Raw genomic sequence first — 24944 nt, 5'->3', positions numbered from 1 at the left:
TGAGTACATATCACTGGAATCATCTCTTGAGTTGTCTTTTTTCTTATGAAGTTTAATTTTGGTGAACAAGAGAAAAGTCTGTTAAATGTTGTTCCGGGTTTAGACCTAAACTTGCACACTCCCTGGATATCACAGGGTTTTTGTTGATATTAACTGTGCCTTCAGGCCACCCTGAATTTTCATTGGCACAAGGAGGAAAAGCGAGGAACCAAAAAGAATGTGATGATATTATTTGGCATCCTCATTAAGCAACCCATGAGCAGCTTGTGAAATGCTTCATTTATGGGGCTGCCTGCTGGGGGAGAGAGGTATTTTCATAATGCTTCCCAAATGGAAACTTTGCATCCTTTAAATTTGTCCAAACTGATTTAGTTTATTTACCTTGGGTTTCTAGGATAGGGCAAATATGACCTTCATGCTATAGTGCCTATATTCCATGGTTTGGTATGGAAAGAAGGAACTACATCTAACCTGCCATTTTCTAAGATGGGAATAGCCCATGGTTCTCCTGGAGTCCTGGGACCAGCTGAGGAGAAGCTGGAAAAGCCAATCAGATAAACCTTCTCCCTGTGGACCACACGGCTGCTTTATGAACTCCCTTTGTCAAGGCCAAAATCAAGATAGGATGACATTTCTTCTTCTTGAATAATAAAGCTGTGGTCTTCCTTAATGGACATTAAGTGATAAAAATGGAAAGGAAGACAACCATGGCCTATACCTTCAGAGTAAAAATTTCTCATCCCAAATAGTATATAACCTGAGTGAGCACAAAGACTAACTATAGAAATGTGTATAAAAATATTCATAAAAGTGAAAAATTGTCTACAATTCAAACATCCATCAGCAGGGAATTAAATCCATTATGGGTTCTAATTTCAGTACAATTTATGTACTCCTTTAAACTGGAAAGAAAAATACTGATAAACCTTAAAAGGGTACTTGATAAGTGGAGGGGGAAAATGAGGTCTATATTGTATATGCAAATGTTTTTAAAGTATATATGAAAGTGAAATTTGCTCACTCGTGTCCAGCTGTTTGCGATCCCATGGACTATACAGTCCATGGAATTCTCCAGGCCAGAATACTAGATTGGGTAGCCTTTACCTTCTCCAGGGGATCTTCCCAACCCAGGGATCGAACCCAGGTCTCCTGAATCATAGGCAGATTCTTTACCAACTGAGCTATCAGGGATATATATATGGGAAAATACAGGAAAGCGAGATAAGAAAATGGTATCAGCTATTATAATTGAATATTGAGGCTATAAATGATATTTTCTAAATTCATTTTTAAAATTTGAATGATAAATATATATGTTTATTACTTTCATAATGAGATTACATTCTATATAATTGCTATGTGAAAGAAAAATATTCACCCTTAAATCCATTAATAAGATAAGGTCCTCCCTGGGGAATGGAAAATACTTGACATCTGCCCTATCTCTGCCTGTAGCAAGTAACTTCCAATCAAGGTTGTGATCTCTTTTGCCATGTCCATGACAAGACCTGGGAATCTTCTTAATCACTGGCAGTCCACATCGTTGGTATACATGGAGAATCTTTTTTTTTTTTTTTGTTAGTTGGAGGCTAATTACTTCACAACATTTCAGTGGGTTTTGTCATACATTGATATGAATCAGCCATGGATTTACACGTCTTCCCCATCCCGATCCCCCCTCCCACCTCCCTCTCCACCTGATTCCTCTGGGTCTTCCCAGTGCACCAGGCCCGAGCACTTGTCTCATGCATCCCACCTGGGCTGGTGATCTGTTTCACCATAGATAGTATACATGCTGTTCTTTTGAAATATCCCACCCTCACATTCTCCCACAGAGTTCAAAAGTCTGTTCTGTATTTCTGTGTCTCTTTTTCTATTTTGCATATAGGGTTATCGTTACCATCTTTCTAAATTCCATATATATGTGTTAGTATGCTGTAATGTTCTTTATCTTTCTGGCTTACTTCACTCTGTATAAGGGGCTCCAGTTTCATCCATCTCATTAGGACTGGTTCAAATGAATTCTTTTTAATGGCTGAGTAATATTCCATGGTGTATATGTACCACAGCTTCCTTATCCATTCATCTGCTGATGGGCATCTAGGTTGCTTCCATGTCCTGGCTATTACAAACAGTGCTGTGATGAACATTGGGGTGCACGTGTCTCTTTCAGATCTGGTTTCCTCAGTGTGTATGCCCAGAAGTGGGATTGCTGGGTCATATGGCAGTTCTATTTCCAGTTTTTTAAGAAATCTCCACACTGTTTTCCATAGCGGCTGTACTAGTTTGCATTCCCACCAACAGTGTAAGAGGGTTCCCTTTTCTCCACACCCTCTCCAACATTTATTGCTTGTAGACTTTTGGATAGCAGCCATCCTGACTGGCGTGTAGTGGTACCTCATTGTGGTTTTGATTTGCATTTCTCTAATAATGAGTGATGTTGAGCATCTTTTCACGTGTTTGTTAGCCATCTGTACTACAAAGCCACAGTCATCAAGACAGTATGGTACTGGCACAAAGACAGAAATATAGATCAATGGAACAGAATAGAAAGCCCAGAGATAAATCCACGAACCTATGGACACCTTATCTTTGACAAAGGAGGCAAGGATATACAATGGAAAAAAGACAACCTCTTTAACAAGTGGTGCTGGGAAAACTGGTCAACCACTTGTAAAAGAATGAAACTAGAACACTTTCTAACACCATACACAAAAATAAACTCAAAATGGATTAAAGATCTAAATGTAAGACCAGAAACTATAAAACTCCTAGAGGAGAACATAGGCAAAACACTCTCCAACATAAATCACAGCAAGATCCTCTATGACCCACCTCCCAGAATATTGGAAATAAAAGCAAAACTAAACAAATGGGACCTAATGAAACTTAAAAGTTTTTGCACTACAAAGGAAACTATAAGTAAGGTGAAAAGACAGCCCTCAGATTGGGAGAAAATAATAGCAAATGAAGAAACAGACAAAGGATTAATCTCAAAAATATACAAGCAACTCCTGCAGCTCAATTCCAGAAAAATAAATGACCCAATCAAAAAATGGGCCAAAGAACTAAACAGACATTTCTCCAAAGGAGACATACATGGAGAACCTTAAACAATGTCTTTGTCTTATTTCTGGTTCATGGAAAATAGAAATGCTCTAGGTATGATAATACCCAGTGCAAACGAGTTCAACTGTAATTCAAACTAAAACATTTTAGGCCTTCCTAGAACTCGTATTGGCTTTTAGAGCTAACTACACAGGGTACTAATTATGGTGGGGTTTTTTCTCTCATCATTGGGAGGATAGAAAATGCATGTGTGGTGATGCCCCCCATTCCACCCCGGTTTGGTGGATGGACAGATGAATGTGTAATATCAGGTAGCAGGTTGGAGACCCTTATTTCTGAAAATGGTGAAACCATTCCACATGCAGGCTTCCCCGGTGGCTCAGCTGGTAAAGAATCCACCTGCAGTGGGGAAACCTGGATTTGATCCCTGGGTTGGGAAGATCCCAAAGAAGGAAATGGCTACCCACTCCAGGATTCTGGCCTGGAGAATTCCATGGGCTGTATAGTCCATGGGGTCGCAAAGAGTCGGACACGACTGAGTGACTTTCACTTTCACTACTATTATTCTACATACATATTCACTCAACAAACTGACATTTATTGAGCATCTAATGTGCTCAGAGCTCCATGGACCATACCCAGGTAAGTGAGCCCAGCATTCCTCTTAGGGAATTCCTTTAGGAGTTGAGCAGAGAATCAAAAAGCCCTCCACTTATGGGGTTACTACAGATGTCTCTGTGCCTCTAAACACATGCTGAGGATTCAACATAGTAAAAAATAACCTTCAGAATAATTTTGATAACACAAAATATAAGAAAAATTTGCAAGTTGTTTTTGAAAAGTTAATGAAAATTATAGGACACTTGAAGACAGAAATGAAAAATTATAGAGCACGTGTAATGTGACACCATTAAGATCACTGTATGTTGCTCTAAAGCTCAAACATTATCTAAACGAGTATTTTTCAACTTCCGTGATTATAATCTACAGCAAGAGATAAACTTCATATTGTGGCCCAGTGCATACATATGCATATATACAACTGAAGCAAAGATTTCATGAAAAATATTCACCCTTAATATGTGTGATGTGCTCTGATATTTTCTATTCTATTTCATTCTTTTGAAATAGTGGGTCATGACCAACTATATTGATTGTATTGTCCAACTGGGTCACACATCAGAGTTTAGAAAACAGCTCTAGAAGGATATGCCACAGTTTCATCTTTTAATTAAAAGTGGCTTATCAGAGAAGTCTTTGCACTGGGCCCGATTCCATTTCCTGCAGCACCCAATAAGATTAACCACCATTACAGTTAATGAAGGGCCAACCGAGAAATCAGATTTCAAGACATTGTCAAGCTTTGTGCTTGGCCCCGCTTGGGTAATGGGTGATGGTGAGGACATCACAGTTCAGTGTGATAAGACTGGAGATGCAGTCAGTAGAGGTGTAGGATGGATGTGTGGGAGAGCCGCCTGGCCTGGGGTTGGGAACAGGAGTGTGGGTGAAAGGATGTGATATTAGCATGAAGAATGAAGAATGCAGAAGAGTTACCTTGCTAGCAAAAAGGAGAGAGTGCTTTAGACGGAGGGACTTAAAGGAGGAAAACCCTGGAAGTGAACAAAAGCTGAAGCATGTTTGGGGGCTGCAGGAAGCCCTTGTGGCTGGAGGCGATGGCTGTCAAGGACTCGATCAGAAAGAGTTGCTGTGCTGTTGACAAGATTGACCTTTATCCCCAAGTCAAATGAAGTCGTTGATGGACTTTAACATGGGGATAGGATCCATTGTGCATTTTTAGAAAGGCCCACTGTCTGCCACATAGAGAATGTGGAAACTGAATATTAAGCCACTTGTGTAACAGAGGAGCTGATGGAGAACCATGCTGAGGATGCTGTCTACCAGGATGGCGAGATGTGGATAGAGGAGCAAGTGTCAAGGCTTAGTCCCTGGATGGAAGTGTACAGACTGAAGCATCTGAGAAGGAGGAATCCACAGTGACAGCGCCTTGTAAAAGGTTTGGATCATGTGGTACATGGGAGATACTATTTCTTAAAGCAGGAGGACCAGAATGAGGAGCAAGTTTTTGGGAGTGGCATAGACCAACACCATCCGATAGACCTTCCTGCATTGGTGGTAGTGCTCCATGTCTATGCCACATGGGGCTGTGGAGCACTTGAATGTGGTTTCTGTAAACTGGTTTCTCCTTATTTTTGATGATTTTCATTTACGTAGCTGCGTGTGGCCAGTGGCTATCATACTGGACTGTGCAGGTCTTTGATGCACCACCATTGGTGGGTCAGAGCTTGAGGCAGTGGGGGCAGCTTGGGGAGACTGCTGTTTGCAGATACTTGGCTGTGAGAAGTGTAAAGAAAGAGGGAAAGACCCAGAAGTGAATGCAGGTTATCTTCCCTTGTTGTTTTAAATGCTGATAGAAAGGAGTTGTCAGAAAGGACAGAGACCTGTGGTGGGTCAGGTCACCTTGGCACCAAGAGCTTCCTACATAGTCTGTGGGAGCCCTGGAGTAAAAGCAGTAATGTGGTTGGTGATATCAATGGTGGGTGAGAAGGAGTATGGAGCAAAGAAATTAAGAGTGGTGGTCACAGTAGGGCTAATGTGACTGGCCATGGTGCCTGAGCTGGACAAGGAAGAGATAAGCTAGGAGAAGGGAGAAAGGGCACGTAGGAGCTGGATGTAGTAATTCATGAAAAAAGAGTTGGAATCTGCAGCCAGAGCTTTGTTGTCTGACTTCGAGATTGAGGTGGTGGAGCATTTCTGAGAAATGACAAAACCCAGAGAGGAAAGGAACATCCTTGACGTTGAGAATGAGTTGTTGAAAGGCCTGAGTGAGAGCTCATGTCCATGGAGAAGTTCAAGTCACCCAGGACAGTGGTGGAATTTGAGTGGAAGAGGACAGAGTTGGATAAAGGGTCAGGAAGTTCAGAGTAAACGAATGACTTACTCAAAGTGGAACGCCTGATGTAATCAAATCCACCCTTTTTCATCCTTATGCAAATGTCCTCCTGGTCACTGTTTTTCTCTCTGGGTGTGGACATAACATCCACTCAAGGGTCTGATCTTGTTCCTGGGGGGTCTGTTGCATGCCGCAGATGTTACACCAAATTCGACTGGATTCACTACCATGACCTCTCCTCCACAAATGCCTGCTCTTGGTTTTCCAGAGCAACAAGCTGGGCAAAGATCATTGGGTCCCGTCAGCCTCAGGGTGCACTTCTGTATGCAGGGGTCATTCCTGAGCAGATTGTCCTTGGGTCTTGGGTCATTGGTGAGCTAATACAGGAGACGTGGGTTGTAGAAGCTCCTTGTGTGGTTCATCCAACATTTGTTGATCTCCCATTGTGAAGTCTTGAATTTCTACAGGCACGTGGGAGAAATGAACATGTTGAATGAGTGCTTTGGAAGAAGTAGGCCCAGCCTGCCAGAAACTTCAGAGGAGAGGCTGTGGGATAGTGGGGTGCAGGATACAATGTCTGGAATGTGAGGGGAGACTCCTTCCACTCACCTCCACATTTATTTATTCAGCAAACTTTTGCTAAGCACCAACAATGTGTCTAACTTTCTAAAGGACCTGTGGGCTTAAAAGAATATTCACAGTCTAAAAATTGAGAGTTATGTTTTATTCAGTGGGAATTTTTAGGACTTCAAGTCCAGGAGACAGCATCTCAAGTAACTCTGAGAGAACTGCTCCATGGAAGTGAGGGAAGGAGCCAGGTTATATAGAAGTTTTGCAGCAAAGGGTAGGTAGTCTGAACATCAAAATATTATTGTTAAAGAAAACCAGATATCCCAAGTTAAGTTAAGTGCTTTTCTCTGTATGGGAAGATATGAGTCTGGGCTCACTGAAATCATTCCTTTGATATATACCTCAGCTATCTGGGCCAGTATCCTGAATTTTCACATCCTGAGTCTTCTCAGGGCTCACCACTGGGAGTGGCTGCAGTCTGATGGCTGCTAGATGGCAGGTATTCATTCCTTCCTGAGGTCCCTCGGGGCTCACCATTGGGAGTGGCTGCAGCCATTGATGACAGTGCCCTCCTTTGCTTACTGATGTGAAAGTACCCCATTTCTCAGTAAGCACCGATGACGTATCTAACTTTCTAAAGGACCTGTACCACCCAGGATCTATGTCCTGACCAGTGCTAAGATGACACCACATATTTGTCATGGACCTCGCTACAGTCAGGCATACCGGGTTTGAGTCCAACTCTGCCATTACTGAGCATGAGACCTTTGGCAGGTAATTTAAGCTCCTTGAGCCTCAGTGAGTTTAACAAGGCAGCCAGGAATGAAATGAGAATAGAGCAGCTCCTCTCAACTTCTCAGATTTAAGAAAAGTGAATGTCAGGTATCTGCAGACGATACTGGGCAGTATCAATAGTCCAGTCTCTTTCTTGGCATCACTGAAACAGAGAAACTCATTAATCCTTTCAGGAGAACATTCTTTTCAACATCCATTTCTAGCTAGTGCTGGACATAACAGTAATTCCTCCAGGTTGAATAGAGGTTCCATGGTGAATTCAAGTCTTGGCAGGTAAGCTGGGAGAGGAATGGATATCTTTTGAAATGTAAATGCCAGAGTAATTTGTAGCTTCCATTTTGTTTCATAAAGGAATGTGAATTTATTTTTCTTACAAAAGCTTTCCACTCACTTTTTAATTTTAGAGCAAAGAGTATAACTAAGCCTGGCCTTTTCAACCCATGGAGTGAATTAAGTAGCCAAAATATAAGACCCGGAGGTTTAATCTCTGTTAATAGATTTCAGGAAAACAGAGACAATTTCCTTAAGTGATGCTGCAATTTTTGCATTGAAATATAGCTGCAATTTGAGCCCGAGTATAATGGGAGGTAAGATTTAATCCTTTTAATATTCTCTGTAATAACGAGTAACAGCTCTAAGCTTCCGGATACCCTCCCCAACATATGGTGGGTTCCTAATGTCCCAGTGGTGGGACCTTAGTTAATGCCTACTGAATCTGCGAGTTCCCCCCAAGGAAACACATGAAGAAAAGAGAACAAAGAGGAGAGGACTGCTCCTGCAGGCACCGAGGAGGAGAGCATTCCTTTAAAACACATAGTTTCTAGGAAATACTTCATCATTATCATCACCTGCCTTCTCCTTGCTGAGACCATAACAGAAGTAGGTACTAACATACACCTTGCCCGTGTGACCTCCCCTCTGGTTTTCCTCCAAAAATGTCTTATTCATGAAGTAAAGGATCCTGCCAGTTGGGGGTTAGTCACTGAATTTTGGCTTGAAGGGCGTTCTGCAAGTCTTTCTCCAGAGATGAGAATTTAAAAGGGGATGAATTTTCATTGATCCAAATGAAAAGCCAAGAAAACAGGAAAGGAACCAGATTTGTTGAGCGCCCACTCCATGAAGGGCTTTCCCAAATACCATATCAACTTTGCAAAGATCAGAACCCCTGTTGAAAGCTTCAAAACCAGGCTTCCACAAGCCAGTTATTCCCAGGAGCTTAGTGGAAGGGTAAATAATATATTTTCTGTAGCCCTGGAAAGCCCTGATAAGAGCTCTAAAATCTTCTCCTCAAATCAACAAACTTTAAATTTGTAGGAAAGAAATGATTGGATGGGAGGTTTTGAAATATCAAGCCTGGGAAAAATGACCTCTCAGCATCTGTTTCTCTATAGGTATAAAAAGGGAGGTGTGTGGGGGGGAGTTGTGATGTGTGGAGAACACCCCATGCAGTGCAGGGGTGAGGGGGCAGTTAATAGACAATAATTACTGTCACTGGGTTGGGACGATCCCCTGGAGATGGAAGTGGCAACCCACTCTAGTATTCTTGCCTGGGAAAATCCCATGGACAGAGGAGCCTGGTGGGCTATGACAGTCCACAGGGTCGCAAAGAGTCAGCCACAACTTAGCATCTGAGCACACTTGCAGTTACTGTCCCAGTCGTCACTCTGTAGCAGTCTCCCATTGCCATCTGGGGAACTAGCATCTTTCAGGGGCTACAGGGCTTTTCTATGCACCGCCCTGAATGATAAACACATAACAGTGAATGGCCATTTGTGAAAATTAATCAAGTGGGACTCCCTTCTGTCACTAATCAGATTAATTTGAGAATGGCAAAGACCTATAAATAAGAAATCCAGCGAGGGCCTTATCTCTAATAAATTCTCTGCACACCTGGAACTCAGGACCTGTGAGCTAGAGCTCCTCTTTGGAAAAGCATTTTAAGTTAATAAAAAAGGAAAAGATGAACTTGGCAGAAAATAGTTGTTTTTGTTTGTTTTCCAGGAATCTTAAAGGACTCTCATAAAATTTATGAGGTTCTACTTGTAAGGTACTCAACCAAAAGTTTATTCTGAACTATCACCCCCAAATTCCCTGTACAAGATGAATAAGGGAGCCAAAGTTCTGGCCATATGGGACCAGACCCTTGTATAACACTCCAACTCACTCGTACCAGTATTCACCTTGACCCTGACCAGGCAAGGTCAAAGTAGTTCCATTCAAAAGATCAAGAAACATAGGCAAAGTGACTTAGCCCAGCATATCAGCTCCTTAAGTTAGAAGGTCTTTCATCTTGACCACAAATGCTCTCCAAAATATTGAGTAAAAGATGAAAAACCTTGCTAGGTACTTAGCTTTCTCATTTCTGTTTGAAGGCTATTTCTGACACTTCCCGGGGTCTTATCATCCAATAGTAGGGCTTGATGAGGATAAAATTGACATCATTAGCACACAGAAATATGCCCTACTTTAAGACAATTCCATAATATAAAAAATCCTCACTCAGATACAGGTACAAAAAGGAGTTATTACTTATTGGTGCTTTAGAGGGATTTTTTTTTTTTATTTAAGCAAGTATTAATGAATGGCTCCATTATATTGAAAATTTCCTGTATGTGCTTAAAATTCGACCTGACTTGCCCAACTTGGATTGCATACAACTCTCTAGGCACCTGTGCATTTGGAACAAGAAGCCCCAGTAACATCAGTTCCTTCCCTCAGCAAAACTTATTCCAGAGGTGTCATAGCCTTGGCTTCCTGTTGCCTGGTGATGGGTGGGCAGGAAGAAAAGGAGGGAGGAGAATTGGGAACAAATGACAACTAACTCTGAGAACTCTGACAGATAGAAAGGTGAATGGATCCACCTCTCCCGTTGGACCACAGGACAGGTCAGATTTGTCCTGTGGATCCCCAAGTCCACCCACAATCCGCAGGGACTCCAGATAGCTATTTCTTTACCTAAGTAACGTGGAGTGTGTCTAGTGTCTGTCAGTGGTTGCCGTGGCAGTTCCTCCAGTTGGCTATTTTCCAGTTAAATGAAGAAAAGTCATCTGTTGGGGAACTGAGACAGGACGCACTGGTTGGTGACAATGACCTCAAACACCTGAGCAGCCTTCTGGGCAGAGAATGCCGGGAATGAGAGTTTCCGTTTGTCAAGACCAGCCTGACCTGGGAGCTGCAAAGAGGGAGCAGGTTGTCTGGGATTTTGAGCTAGGCATTTTTTAACTCAAGCTGCCAGAGAGGTCAAATACTGTTTCAATGAAAATTCCTTCTTAGGGAGGTTTCTTTTAGGGGGTAGTAAGTGACAGAGTTGGGGGGTGCTAAGGATAAGTGCCAAGGCACCTGGGCCTGGCCGGAAAGCCTGCCAACCTGTCAACAGTGACAGGATCACACAGCCCTCCCCGGCCCCATCGCTGACCAGTCATTGAAACCGAGGAAACGGACTTACAGACACAGGAAACCAACTTGTGGTCACCAACGGGAGAAGGGGATGGCTAAATTAGGAGTTTGGGATTAACAGACACGCATTACCATGTATAAAACAGGTAAGCAACAAGGACCTACTGTATAGCACAGGGAACTATAGTCTATCTTATAATAACCTGTAATAGGAAAGAATCTGAAAAAGAGTAGAAATATATGTATAATTGAATCACTGTGCTATACGCCTGAAACTAACACAACATTGTAAATCAGCTAGACTTCAATAAAAATTACTTAAAAAATTTGAAAACTAGACTTCAATTAGTAAAAAACCCAAGGAAGTGCCATTTCCTTCATTAAGCCCCTCCCTCCCAGAGGGCCCCTCAAAGGAGGTTCTATTGTGGGTATAACAGAGCCTTCCTTGTTCTGGCACTCATGAATGGACTTCAGGGGTACATGAACCCCCTGAAATGTGGATGTGATTTTGTGGGTAGATAAATTTTTCTGGATGAAGAGTTGATAGCTCATCAAATTCTCAGCACATGCTCATGTGTTCAGTCGTGTCCAACTCTTTGCGACCCTATGGACTGCAGCCCACCAGGCTCCCCTGTCCATGGGATTTCCCAGGAAAGAATACTGGAGTGATTTCCTCCAGGGGATCTTCCCGACCTAGGGATCAAACTTGCATCTCCTGCATTGGCAGGTGGATTCTTTATCCCTGAGCCCCAGAGGAAGACCCCAAATTCTCAGCAGACCTTCCTTAGTACAAAAGTGAACCTCAGTCCAGAGCTGGAAAGAACACTCAGGATACCAGGACACCTCAGCAGAGGGATCTTGGAATTGTCACCACCTGCTTCTTAAGGAAGTTGAAAGAAAGTGAAAGTGAAGTCGCTCAGTCATGTCCGACTCTTTGCAACCTCATGGATGGTAGCCTACCAGCCTCCTTCTTCCATGGAATTTTCCAGGCAAGAGTACTGGAGTGGGTTGCCATTTCCTTCTCCAGGGGATCTTTCCAACCCCGGGATCAAACCTGGGTCTCCCACACTGCAGGCAGATGCTTTACCATCTGAGCCACCAGGGAAGCAAGGAAGTTGACTGGCACCATATTCTGGCCTTGGGGATGCTGTTTTTTCCAAAGCAATTAATTTGTGTTAATGCCCCGTCCATTGCTTCCCCATAATACAGATGAAACATTTTCCTCCTAAGAGGCAAGAATCACCTGGGAATGTTTTTTTTTTTTAACAATGCCAGTGACCAGGCCACACACCCAATATTCTGATTTCATTGGTCTGGGATGGGATACCTCATGATATAATGTGATCTATTGTGAAGGTTTTTAAAACCAGTTCCTAGCTCAGAAAGAAAAGTGTTCTGCTCCAGTGGTAATGTCTAGGGGAAGGAAAGCTGTCAGTGTGTATGTGGATGTTTTCCATTTTAAACCACACATACATGTATTTTTTTTATATCTGTGTGCATATATACATGTATGAGAATACATCCTTCATATGTATAGGTCTGTGCACATATGTATATATACACACACACAAGGTATAGTGTGGATTTTGCTTCTGGCTCAGTGGTAAAGAATCTGCCTGCCAATGCAGGAAAGGTGAGTTTGATCCCTAGGTCAGGAAGATCCCCTGGAGGAGGAGATGGCAATGCACTCCAGTATTCTTGCCCGGGAAATCCCATGGACAGAGGAGCCTGGCGGGCTACAGTCTGTGGAGTTGCAAAAGAGTCAGACACAAAACAGCAGCAGGAAAGTACAGTACACTCGTTGTCACTTTCTGCTCCCCTCTGATTCCAACTCCCTGTTCTCAAGAGCACACGAAGCCCCGGAAGCCCCGGGCAAAAGGACAGTACACAGAACATGATGCCTCTTAACCGTTCCCTCTACAAGGCCGCACTCCTTTGAGCGACACCAAGAATGTCTCCCTTCAGAGAAGACTGTGTTTCTTCTCAGACTCTCCGTGGATGATGATAACAATATCATAAGTCATCATCTGTCATGTATTTTGTATTTACTCTGTGCCAGGCACCATTCTAAACGCTTTCCATGTATTCAGTGAGTTGGCCTTCACAGTGATCTGAGAAGGACTGATATAATATATAGTATATATCATACTGATATAAAAAAATTTCATTTTGCAGATGGGGAAATGAAGGCAGAAATGTGTGAAGTAAGGTTTTATGTTAAATAACGTGCACAGGTTTGTGAAGTAAGAGGCAGAGGTGAGGTTTAAACCCAATCAGTTCAACCTCCGGACGGGGTCCTTCCCGCACTGTGCTGTAGACCCACTGAATGTGGCCCACGAACCCTGCAGTCCCATAGGAAGACACCTGCAGACACACACAGGGAGCCCTTGTCTCCTCCGGACCAGCCACCAGAGCCCGAACAATAACTGTCCTTTCCCCGACAGGCTTCATCCCCCCGCCGCTCATCTTCGGGGCCGGCATCGACTCCACCTGCCTCTTCTGGAGCACGTTCTGTGGGGAGCAAGGCGCCTGCGCCCTCTACGACAACGTGGCCTACAGATACCTGTACGTCAGCATCGCCATCGCGCTCAAGTCCTTTGCCTTCCTGCTCTACACCACCACGTGGCAGTGCCTGCGGAGAAACTATAAACGATACATCAAGAACCACGAGGGCGGGCTGAGCACCAGTGAGTTCTTTGCCTCTACTCTGACCCTAGACAATCTGGGGAGGGACCCTGTGCCCGCCAACCAGACACATAGGACAAAATTTATCTATAACCTCGAAGATCACGAGTGGTGTGAGAACATGGAGTCTGTTTTATAGTGACTGAAGGAGGGTTGAACTCTGTATTAGTCCTTCAAGGGTCATTTTTCCTAAAGAAAAAAAAAAAAAATGAAAAAAAATTTCTAAAAAAAAAAAAAAAAGATTCAATACACACAGAGACACACACACACACATATACACAGCACCTTTGTCCTTTTCTCAAAATCAGAGCCAGACAGGATTCAGAATGAGGAGAGCGCGGGATCACGTGGTTGACATGCGACCTCCTGGGGGCTCAGAGTCTGCTTTGGAAGGCACCTCGTGGTTGCTCAGGATGCCAACAGCTGCAAGCAACAGGCACTGCCAAATTCAGGGAACACTGGTGGCCAGCTTGGAGGACGGACCTTTCCGGATATACATACACATACAAAACAAACAGAATATATTAAAAAATCTACTAAAAACACCCAGGTTGACAACAATGCCAGGATAAGCACTAGTGACAGACCCTATGCCCGTCCATGCGGGGGCGAAGGGGCACCCAAGTCGGAGGGGTGGAGACCCGCTCCTCTCTCTAACTTTTGCAATAGGGGCCACGGTGTAGACGACTCACCCAGTCCACACCAGTGGTTCAAGGCCCCAGAGTTCTCTCAGCGATGCTAAAGGGTGATCCGTGCTGGAGACTGTAATTGGCACCTCTCACCAGCTCCATTTCCATTTCTCAAGACTGAGGGCCCCGGGGGGGGGGGGGGGCAGCCGGGCATGGGGGGCCAGCACCTCCCTCCCCCACAGCACCTCCCATCGGGGGGCGCCCCCCTCCCCCACCAGCCCCACAGAATGACCTCAGGAAGCAGTGGGTCTCTCCTGGCTATGACTGACTTCGCTCAGAGCCGGTGAAACCCAACCCAGTCCAAGTCATTTGCTTACATTTGCCAAACATTTTGCCATTTTTAAGGGGAAAAAAAATGCATTGCATATGAATTTCAAACTGTTGTATGTATAATCCTCTGATACTATTTTTAACTACTTCTCAAATCTGTGTTAACCCTCCAGTCACTAACACAGTCCTCTAGGCCGAATTTATTATGCTGGTTGCTTTTAATTTTCTCCTTTTTTAATGCACCAAAAATATAATGTGATTCAAGGGATGCAGTTAATCTATTGTAATTTTTTAAATTATCATTTTATCCTCATTCGGATAGTCTGTGAGAATGAGACTATACAGTGTGTTATGAGAAAAAAAATGCTTGAAAAAGAGTGTATATGCAGCTTGCCTTTAAAAGAATCACATTCGAGACAAGAGGAGATGACATGATGAATCGTAAATTTGCCTTCTCGACTTACGCCCCATGATTCAGTGAGCGCTGTCATGGGAACCCCTTTCATACGCCTGCTTCACATGCCGAGAGGCGTTCTTGTCCACGTGTGGTGAAGACACGCTCAGCGGCATGTTGTGTGTATGGGTGCAGGGCTTCTGGGGAGAGGAGAGAAAGAATAGCTCCCTGGCACATGCTTTGAACAGCCTCTGGTGTCTGGGATTACAGACCGACAAGCCCCTGGAAGCTACTGGACATCCACCACCTGAAAATGTCAGTAATGTTTTCAGGGTCAGTCTTGAACTAAGAAGCCGTGTGTGTCTGTGTGTGTTTTGAAAGTGGCTAAACCTCAAACAGCTAGAAGGGAACATTGTTTTCAGGGTCAGTCTTGAACTAAGAAGCCGTGTGTGTGTGTGTGCGTGTGTTTTGAAAGTGGCTGAACCTCAAACAGCTAGAAGGGAACATTGTTTGGGTTAAGAATCAAGGAAAAATCTCTTGCAGCCAGCAGACTCAGCCTGGTGAGTCATTTGCAGGTGGGGCAGAACTCATGTGAGAGCACAGGTGTGCTCACACGCACACACGCACGGCCCAGGTAACCCACCTTTCATGCTGTTGCCGTGTCCTTGATCTTGGCCACTCCTGGCTCTGGGAAGATTCCAACGGTGGGTTGGTTGGTTGGTTGGTTTTTTTTACCTCAGACACATAGTTGCAGGTTATCTAGAAGATGAAGAGAATCAGGAAAGAGTGGGGTGGGTGCTGTGCCAAATTTTTAACAAACCCATAATTGGGGCAGTTTGAGTGACAGCCCCAAACTAGAGAAGGCCACGTGGAGCAAGGATGCCCAAGAGAGAAGCTTGTGTGGCAGGGCAGAGCCACCGTGACCAGCTGCTTCCCGGGGACAGGATGCTTCCGGAACAACTTTTTCCTGTCTTGCTCGAGTCCCTCCTTGTTCCTGAAAATGGGGACACTCATCAGTGTGTTAACTAATTAAACATGGGGTTATTCTCCAACCAGTTCATAAACTCTGTACACCCTGTGAATTCTGAGGCTGTGATTCTATCCTACATAGGTGTCGAGTTGGTTTTGTCTTGAAAATGTATTGCTAGTAGATCACTGCCCTCTTGGATATGATTGTGTAGCTCTCCAAACTCAGTCCACAGACACTGAGGCTGCAAGACCTCATGTTTCATGGGGCTCTTTGCTTTTTTTTTTTTTTTTTAAGGTTTTTGAAAACTATTTTCTTTTTGGCTATTTTGCCTAAGATTTTAGGCTGAGTGAGAATAAGATGTTAGGATGACAAAGGAAAACAACTCCAGGGCTTAGTTTTATCAACAATTGAATTGGAATTTAAAGTCCCCCGTCATAACGTGCTTCTAACATGTTATTATCACCTTTCAAACTTTTAATTTCTCTCCTGGATCCAGAACCAGGAAAACCTAGTCTAGGTTTGTTCTTTTGTGCCACAAGGAACCATTGTACATACCTTGCCCGATCCAGCCCCTGACTTCTTTGGTTTTGAGCAGGATTTTGAATGGGAAGATTTCCTAGGAAGACCTCCAGTGGACTCAGGAAACAAAAACAGTGAGGGAAGGAATAAACCTAGAGTGTGAATGCTAATGTCCTCTCTCTCGTGCCATCAACCCCTCCAACCATCTCAGTGGAAGGCGCCCAGGCCTGAATGGAGGAAGGCTCTCTGCTGCAACTTGTGGCAGATTTTTGTCACTCCTACATATAGATCTAAAAGTTTTCTACCCATATTATTCCTGCATATGAAGGGAACACACTTTGCAGGAGTCTCTGTCTCTGGAGGGGACTGGGTTTGCTGTCTTCCCGGTACTGTGTCCGTGGGCTGTCAGGAAAGCCTGCCTTCTTCACGCCTCTGCAGGGGATGCTGTGAAGCTCCCAGACACCGCGGGGACACTTCCACTCCGGGAGGCCACTGCATGCAGGGGCTTTTCTCATAGCTAACGAAGGAGCCAGAGAGGCTTCTGCTCACAGGTCCCCTAAGGAGTTTGCTGGCAGCGCTTATCAGGCAAAATAATAAGGGAAAACAGAGAGCTTCTGAGGAATCCTTTGAGAGACTCCCTAATGTCTTTAGAGCAGGAGGGAACGTGCTTATTCATAAAAATTGCTTCTTTTTCATCACCTTCCAGCAGAATAGCTTTGCCTAGTGATAGTGTGTAGACATTGGCTACGTGGTGTCTATACATTCAAATCCCCGATTCCATTTTCTCATCTCCAATAATAACCTAGAGCAGGGGTCCCCAACTCTTGGGGTGCGGAGCAGGAGGTAAGCAGTAGGTGGGCAGGCAAGCGAAGCTACATCTGCCCCTTCCCCATCGCTCACATTACCACCTAAGCCTTCCCCTCTCCTTCCCCGCTCACCCAGCTGTGGGAGAATTATCTTCCACAAAACCAGTCCCTGGTGCCCAAAAGGCACTCAGATGTGGCGAGATTTCCTGAGGTGACTTGCACACACGTTCCACACAGGGTGGCCAGCCAGTCCCTGGGATGACTGCCACACCACTGAAGTTTCTCAGGAAATAGATTCCGCCATAGTTGCTAATGGATTATCTTCCACACTTCCAAAGCAGGTTGCTTATTAGGAGAGTGTAAAATGGAAACATATACACACACACACACACACTCTCACTGAGAAACCCTCCGAGGAAAAGTAGTGGTTGGCTCCCCGTGAGCCTACAAGGCTGGTTTTCTTGCTGCCAACTGTTCAGGTCCTGGGAAGTGTGGCTGCTTCTCCATGCAGTCAAGCCCACCAGGCCTGTGTTCTAAGCCCTGCTTGGGAGTCCTGAAGGCACTCCTGAGTGACTTGAAGCAATAAAGGTCAACCTGTAGAAATCAATACAATGATTATGCAGTTGGGCAGGATAAACCTCTGTCCTGTTTGGTGGTGGTCACCCTATCTCACTGGTTGGTTGGTTTGGTTTGGATGAGGGGAGAAAACCAGGCAAGCAGGTTTTCAGTCCAACAGACAGAATATCTGCCGTCCTGTGCTGTTCTTACCTCTTTTGATGGTTTAGAGAAAGTATCTGTCCAGGAGAAAGTACTGGACAGAGTAGGGGCTTGCTTGCTCCCCTGAGCACACGTCACTGCCTCTCAGCAGCCTCCTTTCAACCATGATCTGCATTTCCCTTTAGGTTAGAATCTAGATCCGAGCCCTCAGAGGTGACACATTTTCCAAGAGAGGGTGTTAGTGAATTTCAGTTTGGCCTGGAAATTAGTTCGAGGCGTAAATACAGCCCTTTTCCTCCTCTCTCTGCTCCTCCCTCCTTATTCACCTCTCCCAACCCAGTTCAAATTCTTGAGTTCTGAATAGGTATGAGGACGTAATTCTCTGAGAACAAACGGTCCTACTGATAGCCTTTCAACCTGGCTCCCTTGGGGTATTATGGCTGCTCAAGAATAAGTTGCTGAAACAGGAAACTCTAACTGGCAGAAAATGCAGAGAAGATACTGTTCAGATGCTTGTTATGGGGCCTGTTACCCAGGATCCCAGCTTCCCCGGTGGCTCAGACAGTAAAGAATCCCCTATGCAATGCCACAGATCTGGGTTCAATCCCTGGGTTGGAAAGATACCTTGGAGAACGAAATAGCAACCCACTCTAGCATTGTTGCCTGGGAAATCCCATGGACCGGGGAGCCTGGCAGGCTACCATCCATGGGGTCACAAAGAGTCAGACACAACTGAACAATTAACACTTTCACTTTTTCTTTAAACCAAGGATCACATGGGGAATTTACACTCTCTGCATACAGCCCTCACCCATGCCCCCCCTGTCTCACCTCAGAGTGCTCAGTTATCATGGCAGGGAGGACATGAATTGAAAAGCCTAAAATGGGGAGTTCAGAGAAGCCTGGATGCCCCAGCACCTTAGAAATCTGTGACTGTGGTGGAGATGAAGACAAAGCTCATGTTTCTCAGGGACCATCCATGTGGTAAAACAGTTTTCCTTTGCAGGATTAATGCCATTTGAGGGAGCACTATATGAGCTTGATGTTTTCCAACCACGTTTATTCACTCTAAAAGTTTGACTATGTGCCAGGCCCTGAAACAGGTAGAAAGGTTAATGGTCCCATCCTCTAAGAACTCACCGTTTAATAAGAGAAACAGACCTGAACACAAAAGCAATAGAATAGGGCTTCCCTGGTGGCTCAGACAGTAAAGAATCTGACTACAGTGCTAGAGACCCAGGTTCGATCCCTGGGTCAGGAAGATCCCCTGGAGAAGGAAATGGCTACCCACTCCGGTATTCTTGCCTGGAGAATCCCATGGACAGAGGAGCCTGGCGGGCTGCAGTCCATGCGGTCGCAAAGAGTCGGACACAACTAAGTTATTGCACTTTCACTTTTTACTTTCGTCATTGTAAGAGTCAGGGTCTATTCATCTATGTCTGGGAACAAAGCTGTTTTAGAGCGCTGGGAAGTTCTACCTGGTGGCATCGAGAATCAGGAAGACCTAGTGCTCTAGAAAAGAAGAACTTAAGAGCAGTGGGTTAGGGATCCAGGGAAAGAGACCCTCCACTGAGAGAACCAGCAGAGCAAGTTCAGAAACCTTCCAGCAAGGGCCCGGTGGTGAGCATTTGGGTTTTCGGGGCCCTAGAATCTCTGTGGCCTCTACTTCTTTGTCAGAGCAGGGATGCAGCCCTAGGCAATGTGGAAACAGATGAGTGGGCTGTGCACCAATAAAGCTTTATTTATAAAGACAGTCAGTCTCTGGGTGTGGCTGAGGGAAGGCTGCAGCATGCTAATCTGTTCTGGGGAGCACCGAGGTCTGAAGCAGCATGGCATAGAGTCCAGTGGACTGTAACAGTGGAAGCTGCTGTAGCCCAAGCTGAGTCATGCATTGAAAGACTCTAATTCAGGTACCCCATTTTCCAAGAATGAGGTAAGTATCCCATTATTGTCAGGGTTTACAATGAAAGCAACATTATCTTTCTCCTGTGTAAGGAGGGGAATTGGAACTATACAATCTACACTCTCTTCCAGCCCTGACACTCACTCCCTAGCTCTACCAGAGTAATCATCCTTTTTTGTTAAGTGATGGAAGTGGGCATGGGAGGGGACAATGTAGGAACTTGACAAAAAAGAGTGAATCCAGATACTGAATAGTATTTCAAATTTCTTCCCTCCTTCCCACCAATATGAAACAGTGGCACTAGAAAGCAATTTAATAATAGGAGCTAACGTTTACCAAGCACTTACAATGAACCAGCATATAGTGGTTAAAGAATCCGCCTGCCAATGCAGGAGATGCAAGAGATGAGAGTTCGAACCCTGGGTCGGGAAGATCCTCTGGATGAAGGCAAGGCAACCTACCCTAGTATTCTTGCCTGGAGATTCCCATGGACAGAGGAGCCTGGAAGACTGTAACTGCAAAGAGTTGGACATTAATGAGCATGCACACACATAGACATAGTCCTGTGAGGCAGAAACTGTTATTAAGCTTCAGTTTACAAGACAGGAAAATGAGGCTGGGAAAGCTTTCAGAATTGGCTCAGTCACAAAGCAGAGATTCAAACCCAGGTCAACAAATCCAAAGCTTGTGTTCTTTGCCTTTTTGGATTCTCCCTCCATACTGGGCAAGAAATGAGGGACCCCTTTCCTCCTGTAGGGACTTCCTATTCAGAAGACTTAAATGGACTACAGGGCTCCCTGCACTCTCGTATTCCCCCGAACAACTCAGACAGGTTGTATCAGTTGTATTGTAGAACACAGATGTATTCTGGGGACATCTGTTCTTCCTATTGTTATTCCCAGACTTAACCACAGAGCCACATGATCAACTCACATGAGTTATTCTGCTATTCACAGGCAGGTAAGAGGAACCAGGAGACGCCTCTGCTCTGATGCATTCGGAAATGCAATTTCAAAGTGCTGAGGTGTCTGGGAGACAGTCCTCAGTGCTGGTCAGCAGCATCAGTGGGAAACCCCAGACTCTGTTTCCCACCTGGCACCCCTGAGGTCCTCAGCATCAACTTCAGGAGCTCGACTCCGGCCCAGGGCATCAGACACTGATGCTGGCCACTGGTTGGAGCTATGTCTTGCTCTGTGATCTGGTACTAGGCTTTTAGGAACAGAGTTTCTGGGCATTTCAATTTTTGTATTAATGTCTCAGGCCAATCAATAATTGAAGATTAGCACACATTCTGAGTCTTTTTCTGTAAGGTAAAGTGACTATGTTCTCTTACCAAGAGCAGATGGAACAACTATAGTAAATTTTCTGGAGGTTTAAACATTCCGTAGGTTGAGATTTTACCATTCCATTAAATCGCAGAAAATAATGTTCTTCTTAAATTCATGCCAACCTAATAGAAGGTAACTCTCACGGTGCTGGGTTTGTCAAAACTGTTGGATTTTATAATCGAAGGTGATAAAATGAAGTAAAAGTATGTAACATAGGAAATTTCATTATAAGAGAAACTCAGCTAACACAAAAATTGTGCTCCAGCCCAGCCTCTTAATGGAGGAAAGGGGCTGGGAGTTCATGTTTATGAAGAGGTTGCTACCCTCATGCCCTGCTGGCTCAGATGGTAAAGTATCCGCCTGCAATGCAGGAGACCTGGGTTCAACCCCTCAGTTGGGAAGATCCCCTGGAGGAGGGCATGGCAGCCCACTCCCGTATTCTTGCCCGGAGGATCCCCATGGACAGAGGAGCCTGGTGGGCTACAGTCCATGGGGTCGCAAAGAGTTGGGCATGACTGAGTGACTAAGCCCACACACACACACCCTCCTGCCAGGGGCCTTAGCAGCTTTCCCACACCGCCCTTGTGAGGTCAGTATCATCATTCCCACTTTACAGATCAGAAAACCAAGGCTCAGCACACCAAAGCTTCCCAAGACCACACAGCCAGTTAGAAAGTCACCAGGGGCCAATGCCAGGTCTGTCTGACTCCTGAACCAGTGCTCTTTCCATGACACTCCAAAAGCCACCAATCTGAGAACACAGATCTGCCTTCTTAGAAAGATTTGATGAGGCCTGTAAGGCATCTACTATTGGAAACCACCACAGAAGTCTGTAGTTTCATAGAGAAATGAGCCAAGAGCTGGAGGTGAAAACTTCAGAGTTTGTCTACAGGCACAGAAGTCTAAAATAAGAAAAAAACTCCTTTTTCCTTCAGTAAATGCTGGAGATCTTTAAAAACACTCCTTCCCTTCTCCCTCTGGGCCATGTCGGCAAAAGCTGACCAGCTCCTCATTGTCTTCTACCTTATTCATTCTGCACACAAGAACCAATCCCAGTTCTCTCACATCTATCCTGCCTTCCCCGACTCCCTGCCCCCCACCCCAGCTTCTAACAGAGCCCCCAGGACTGTAAGAACTCAGACCTTGTGAAAGTTGAGAAAGGATGCTCCAAACTGTCCAGCTTCTTCCGTAAGCCAGATCTCAGCTGCAAAAGAAAGGAGAGACATTTCCATCTTTTGTACCAGAGTCTAGAGAAGACAGGAAAATGAGTGAGGATTCTATGGTTCCACTGCAGCTCTCATTGAACTGGAAGGCTGCATGTCATGGTCATGGAGACCTCCACAGCTTGTATATCATGATAGGGACTAAGCTGGGTTTTTCATGCCTTTTAAGTGAAGCCACAGCATCTATTTCAGAAGCATGGCAGAGGCTTAAAACCTCACTCCAACAAGGAGATTCTTTTGCTCAGCAGGTGGTGACCCTCTGTGGCTGAATGAAAAGTAAACTGGCCCCAAATAGTGGAGGAGAAAGCATGACATTATGATGCCAAGAGGTTCTCTCTGGCCCAGAGTCACCTCTTCAACAGAGATTGCAACGATAGGGTCCTGGAACACAAGGTCTGTCCCCAGTGACTCAGATAACATGAAGATAAGTTCATGACGGAGTTGCATCTCATTCATTCCCACAGAATAAACATCTGCATGGGCATTGGCATAGATACGTATAGATAAATGCTTCTCGGAAAGATTCGGCCTACGTAAAGGTCTTTGGGCTTGGAGTCTGCTTCCCTGGGGTGATGTGGAGCACAAGCTGGCATTTTATTGACTTCCTGCTCTTATCCATCTCACTGGAAAGCCAGCATGCTATTATAAAAGCCTGAAATATAAGTAGGAAAACTGGAAAAGACCGATCTCTTTTTCCTCTTGGCTCTCTTCCCCTCCTTCCCCCTTTAGGCACAGAGTACCAAGACATTGAGACTGAGAAAACCTGCCCCGAGTCACAGTCACCTTCAGAAGACTCCTTTGTGAGAAGCTGAGGGCCTGGCCCTCTTCCTGCAGAGAAGAGCCCGCCACCGCCCACAGACCTCGCAGGCCTGACTTAGCGTGCTCTGCCCTGTCTGAGAACCCAAGGGTCCCCGTGGGGGCCGTCCGGCCAGTGTGTGGTCCTTTGAGGCCCCAAGCACAGGCCTGTGACAAGGATCGAGCAGGTGTCTGTGGCCCGGAGTCCTCCAAACCCTTGGAGTAGGCATTTTCCTGGATCGCTAAAGAGTCCTATTGGCCTGGTGTGCAAATTTCTTCTGCCCACCCCTCCTTTGGCTCCTGTGGGGATGGCCTGCTGACATGCTTTAGAAAATCCCCTCTTGGAAGTGCTTCTCTGACCGGGGGCTCCAACAGTTCTTCTGAAAGCAGCCAAGGCTGGATTTCAATAGGAGGGGGTAAAAATTACCGTTTCATAGAACAGAGCGGGGGAGGGAAAAGCACATACTCAATAGATTTTGAGTGTGGTATTCTGTATTTTTGCAGCTTATATTTTCCAGATGAGCAGTTTAGAAATATGTCATGTAAACTACCTACTGTACGTTTGCTGAAAATTATATTAAAAGCACTATTTTAATTCTTCCTCGGTCTCACGCTGTAATCTCTATTATCTTTCTCTTCTTGTGTCTTTGGGTAGAACAATCTTAAAAGTCTCTTAAAGAGAGTGTTTCTGGCTGTGTGTGTTCTGTGGGCTTTGAATTGTTCACAAGAGCACAGTCTTAGGAGCCAAAACAGACCTGGGTTCGACTTCACCCCAGCACTCCCTACCGGTGTGGCATTCGGGAAGTGACCTGACCCCTCTGAGCCTCAGTTTCATCATCTGTAAAATGGGAATACTGTCACCTGCTTTACACAGTTGTGGTGAGGCTTCAGTGAAATCCCATGTGAAGGCAGCATAGTGTCTCAGAGAAATGGTACTTGCTCACTGCTCCCCAGCCTCTGGCTGGAATTAGATGCTCTAAGGCACAGCTCTGTTTCCTGTTGATCCATTCTGTAATCCTGGACCGTCACCATCTGGTTTTCCTTTCTGGTTCTCCCACTGTCTGTAAACCCCTGAGAGAGTGGCGAATAGCTTCCTCTCAGGGTACACTGCCTAGCATAATGTGTGATGTTTGATGGATGCTCATCATACAATTGAAAGAATGAATGGATGATAAACAACCAACCTCAGGCTCATCAACCTCTGGGGCTCTGACTTTAGCCCTACCCCTCTGAGGCAACCAATAGCACCTGCCTTTCTTTCTCTAGTTCCATAGATCCTCCCACAAGCCTCACCCTATGGATGGAGCTTCAGTTGCCTTCCCAGTCTTTGTGAGGCCACTTCCTAATTGGCTACCTTCTCTACTACATCCTTAGTCCACTGGTAGGACTCCGACCTCCTAGGGACAGTCAGGTTGATCAGCTGCCACCAATGTGCATGTCAGAATCCTCACTACAATCATTACATCTACATCCCTGGCCAGACAGGAGCTCCAGGAGCTGATGCTCAGCCTGTCTTTCGAACCAAAGGTCCAGAATGGCCCCAGCCCTCATGTGGGGCTGACCCCGATAACTGACCCACGGTCTCATATCCCCTTCTAGCCTGAATCTTGCCCTCATACCCTCATCATTTGCATTTGAGCTCACCTGAAATCAGAGCTTGCAAGCCAGTATTCCTTGAGGACTGCACCCTCCCTCAGCCCTGCATGACTCTGTCACTCTGGAGTCTGTGGACTCAGAAAAGCACATGCTTGGGTGAGTGACCTTCTCTGAGGTCCTATTACCTGGTTCACAGCTGCCTTGAGGACTTCTTTTCCGCCTGACCCTGTTATTTATGTGATTGTTTCTTTTCATTTTGCGAAACAGCATGATTTATTCTCTCTGGCATAAAAATCCCAAGAAAATGC

At 45.2% G+C, this 24944-nt stretch overlaps 1 protein-coding gene across 4 annotated transcripts in view; it reads left to right on the top strand.

The window, feature by feature from the left end:
• Positions 1 to 24944, top strand: part of SLCO3A1 (solute carrier organic anion transporter family member 3A1) — a 390549-nt gene that overhangs the window by 346705 nt on the left and 18900 nt on the right. For 2 of the 4 annotated variants that reach the window (XM_061158630.1, XM_061158632.1), the window contains exon 10: positions 13186 to 13428. In XM_061158630.1, coding sequence (XP_061014613.1) covers positions 13186 to 13428 — 243 coding nt within the window. Of the gene's footprint in view, positions 1 to 13185; positions 14768 to 22974; positions 23641 to 24944 lie in introns of those variants that run through there. The other 2 variants (XM_061158631.1, XM_061158629.1) reach the window with 2 other exon arrangements.

This window comes from Dama dama, chromosome 13 (assembly GCF_033118175.1).
Source record: "Dama dama isolate Ldn47 chromosome 13, ASM3311817v1, whole genome shotgun sequence".
NCBI classification, from domain to species: Eukaryota; Metazoa; Chordata; class Mammalia; order Artiodactyla; family Cervidae; genus Dama; species Dama dama.
Note: the sequence above shows the minus strand (reverse complement) of the source record. Positions and strands in the feature narration are given on the sequence as shown.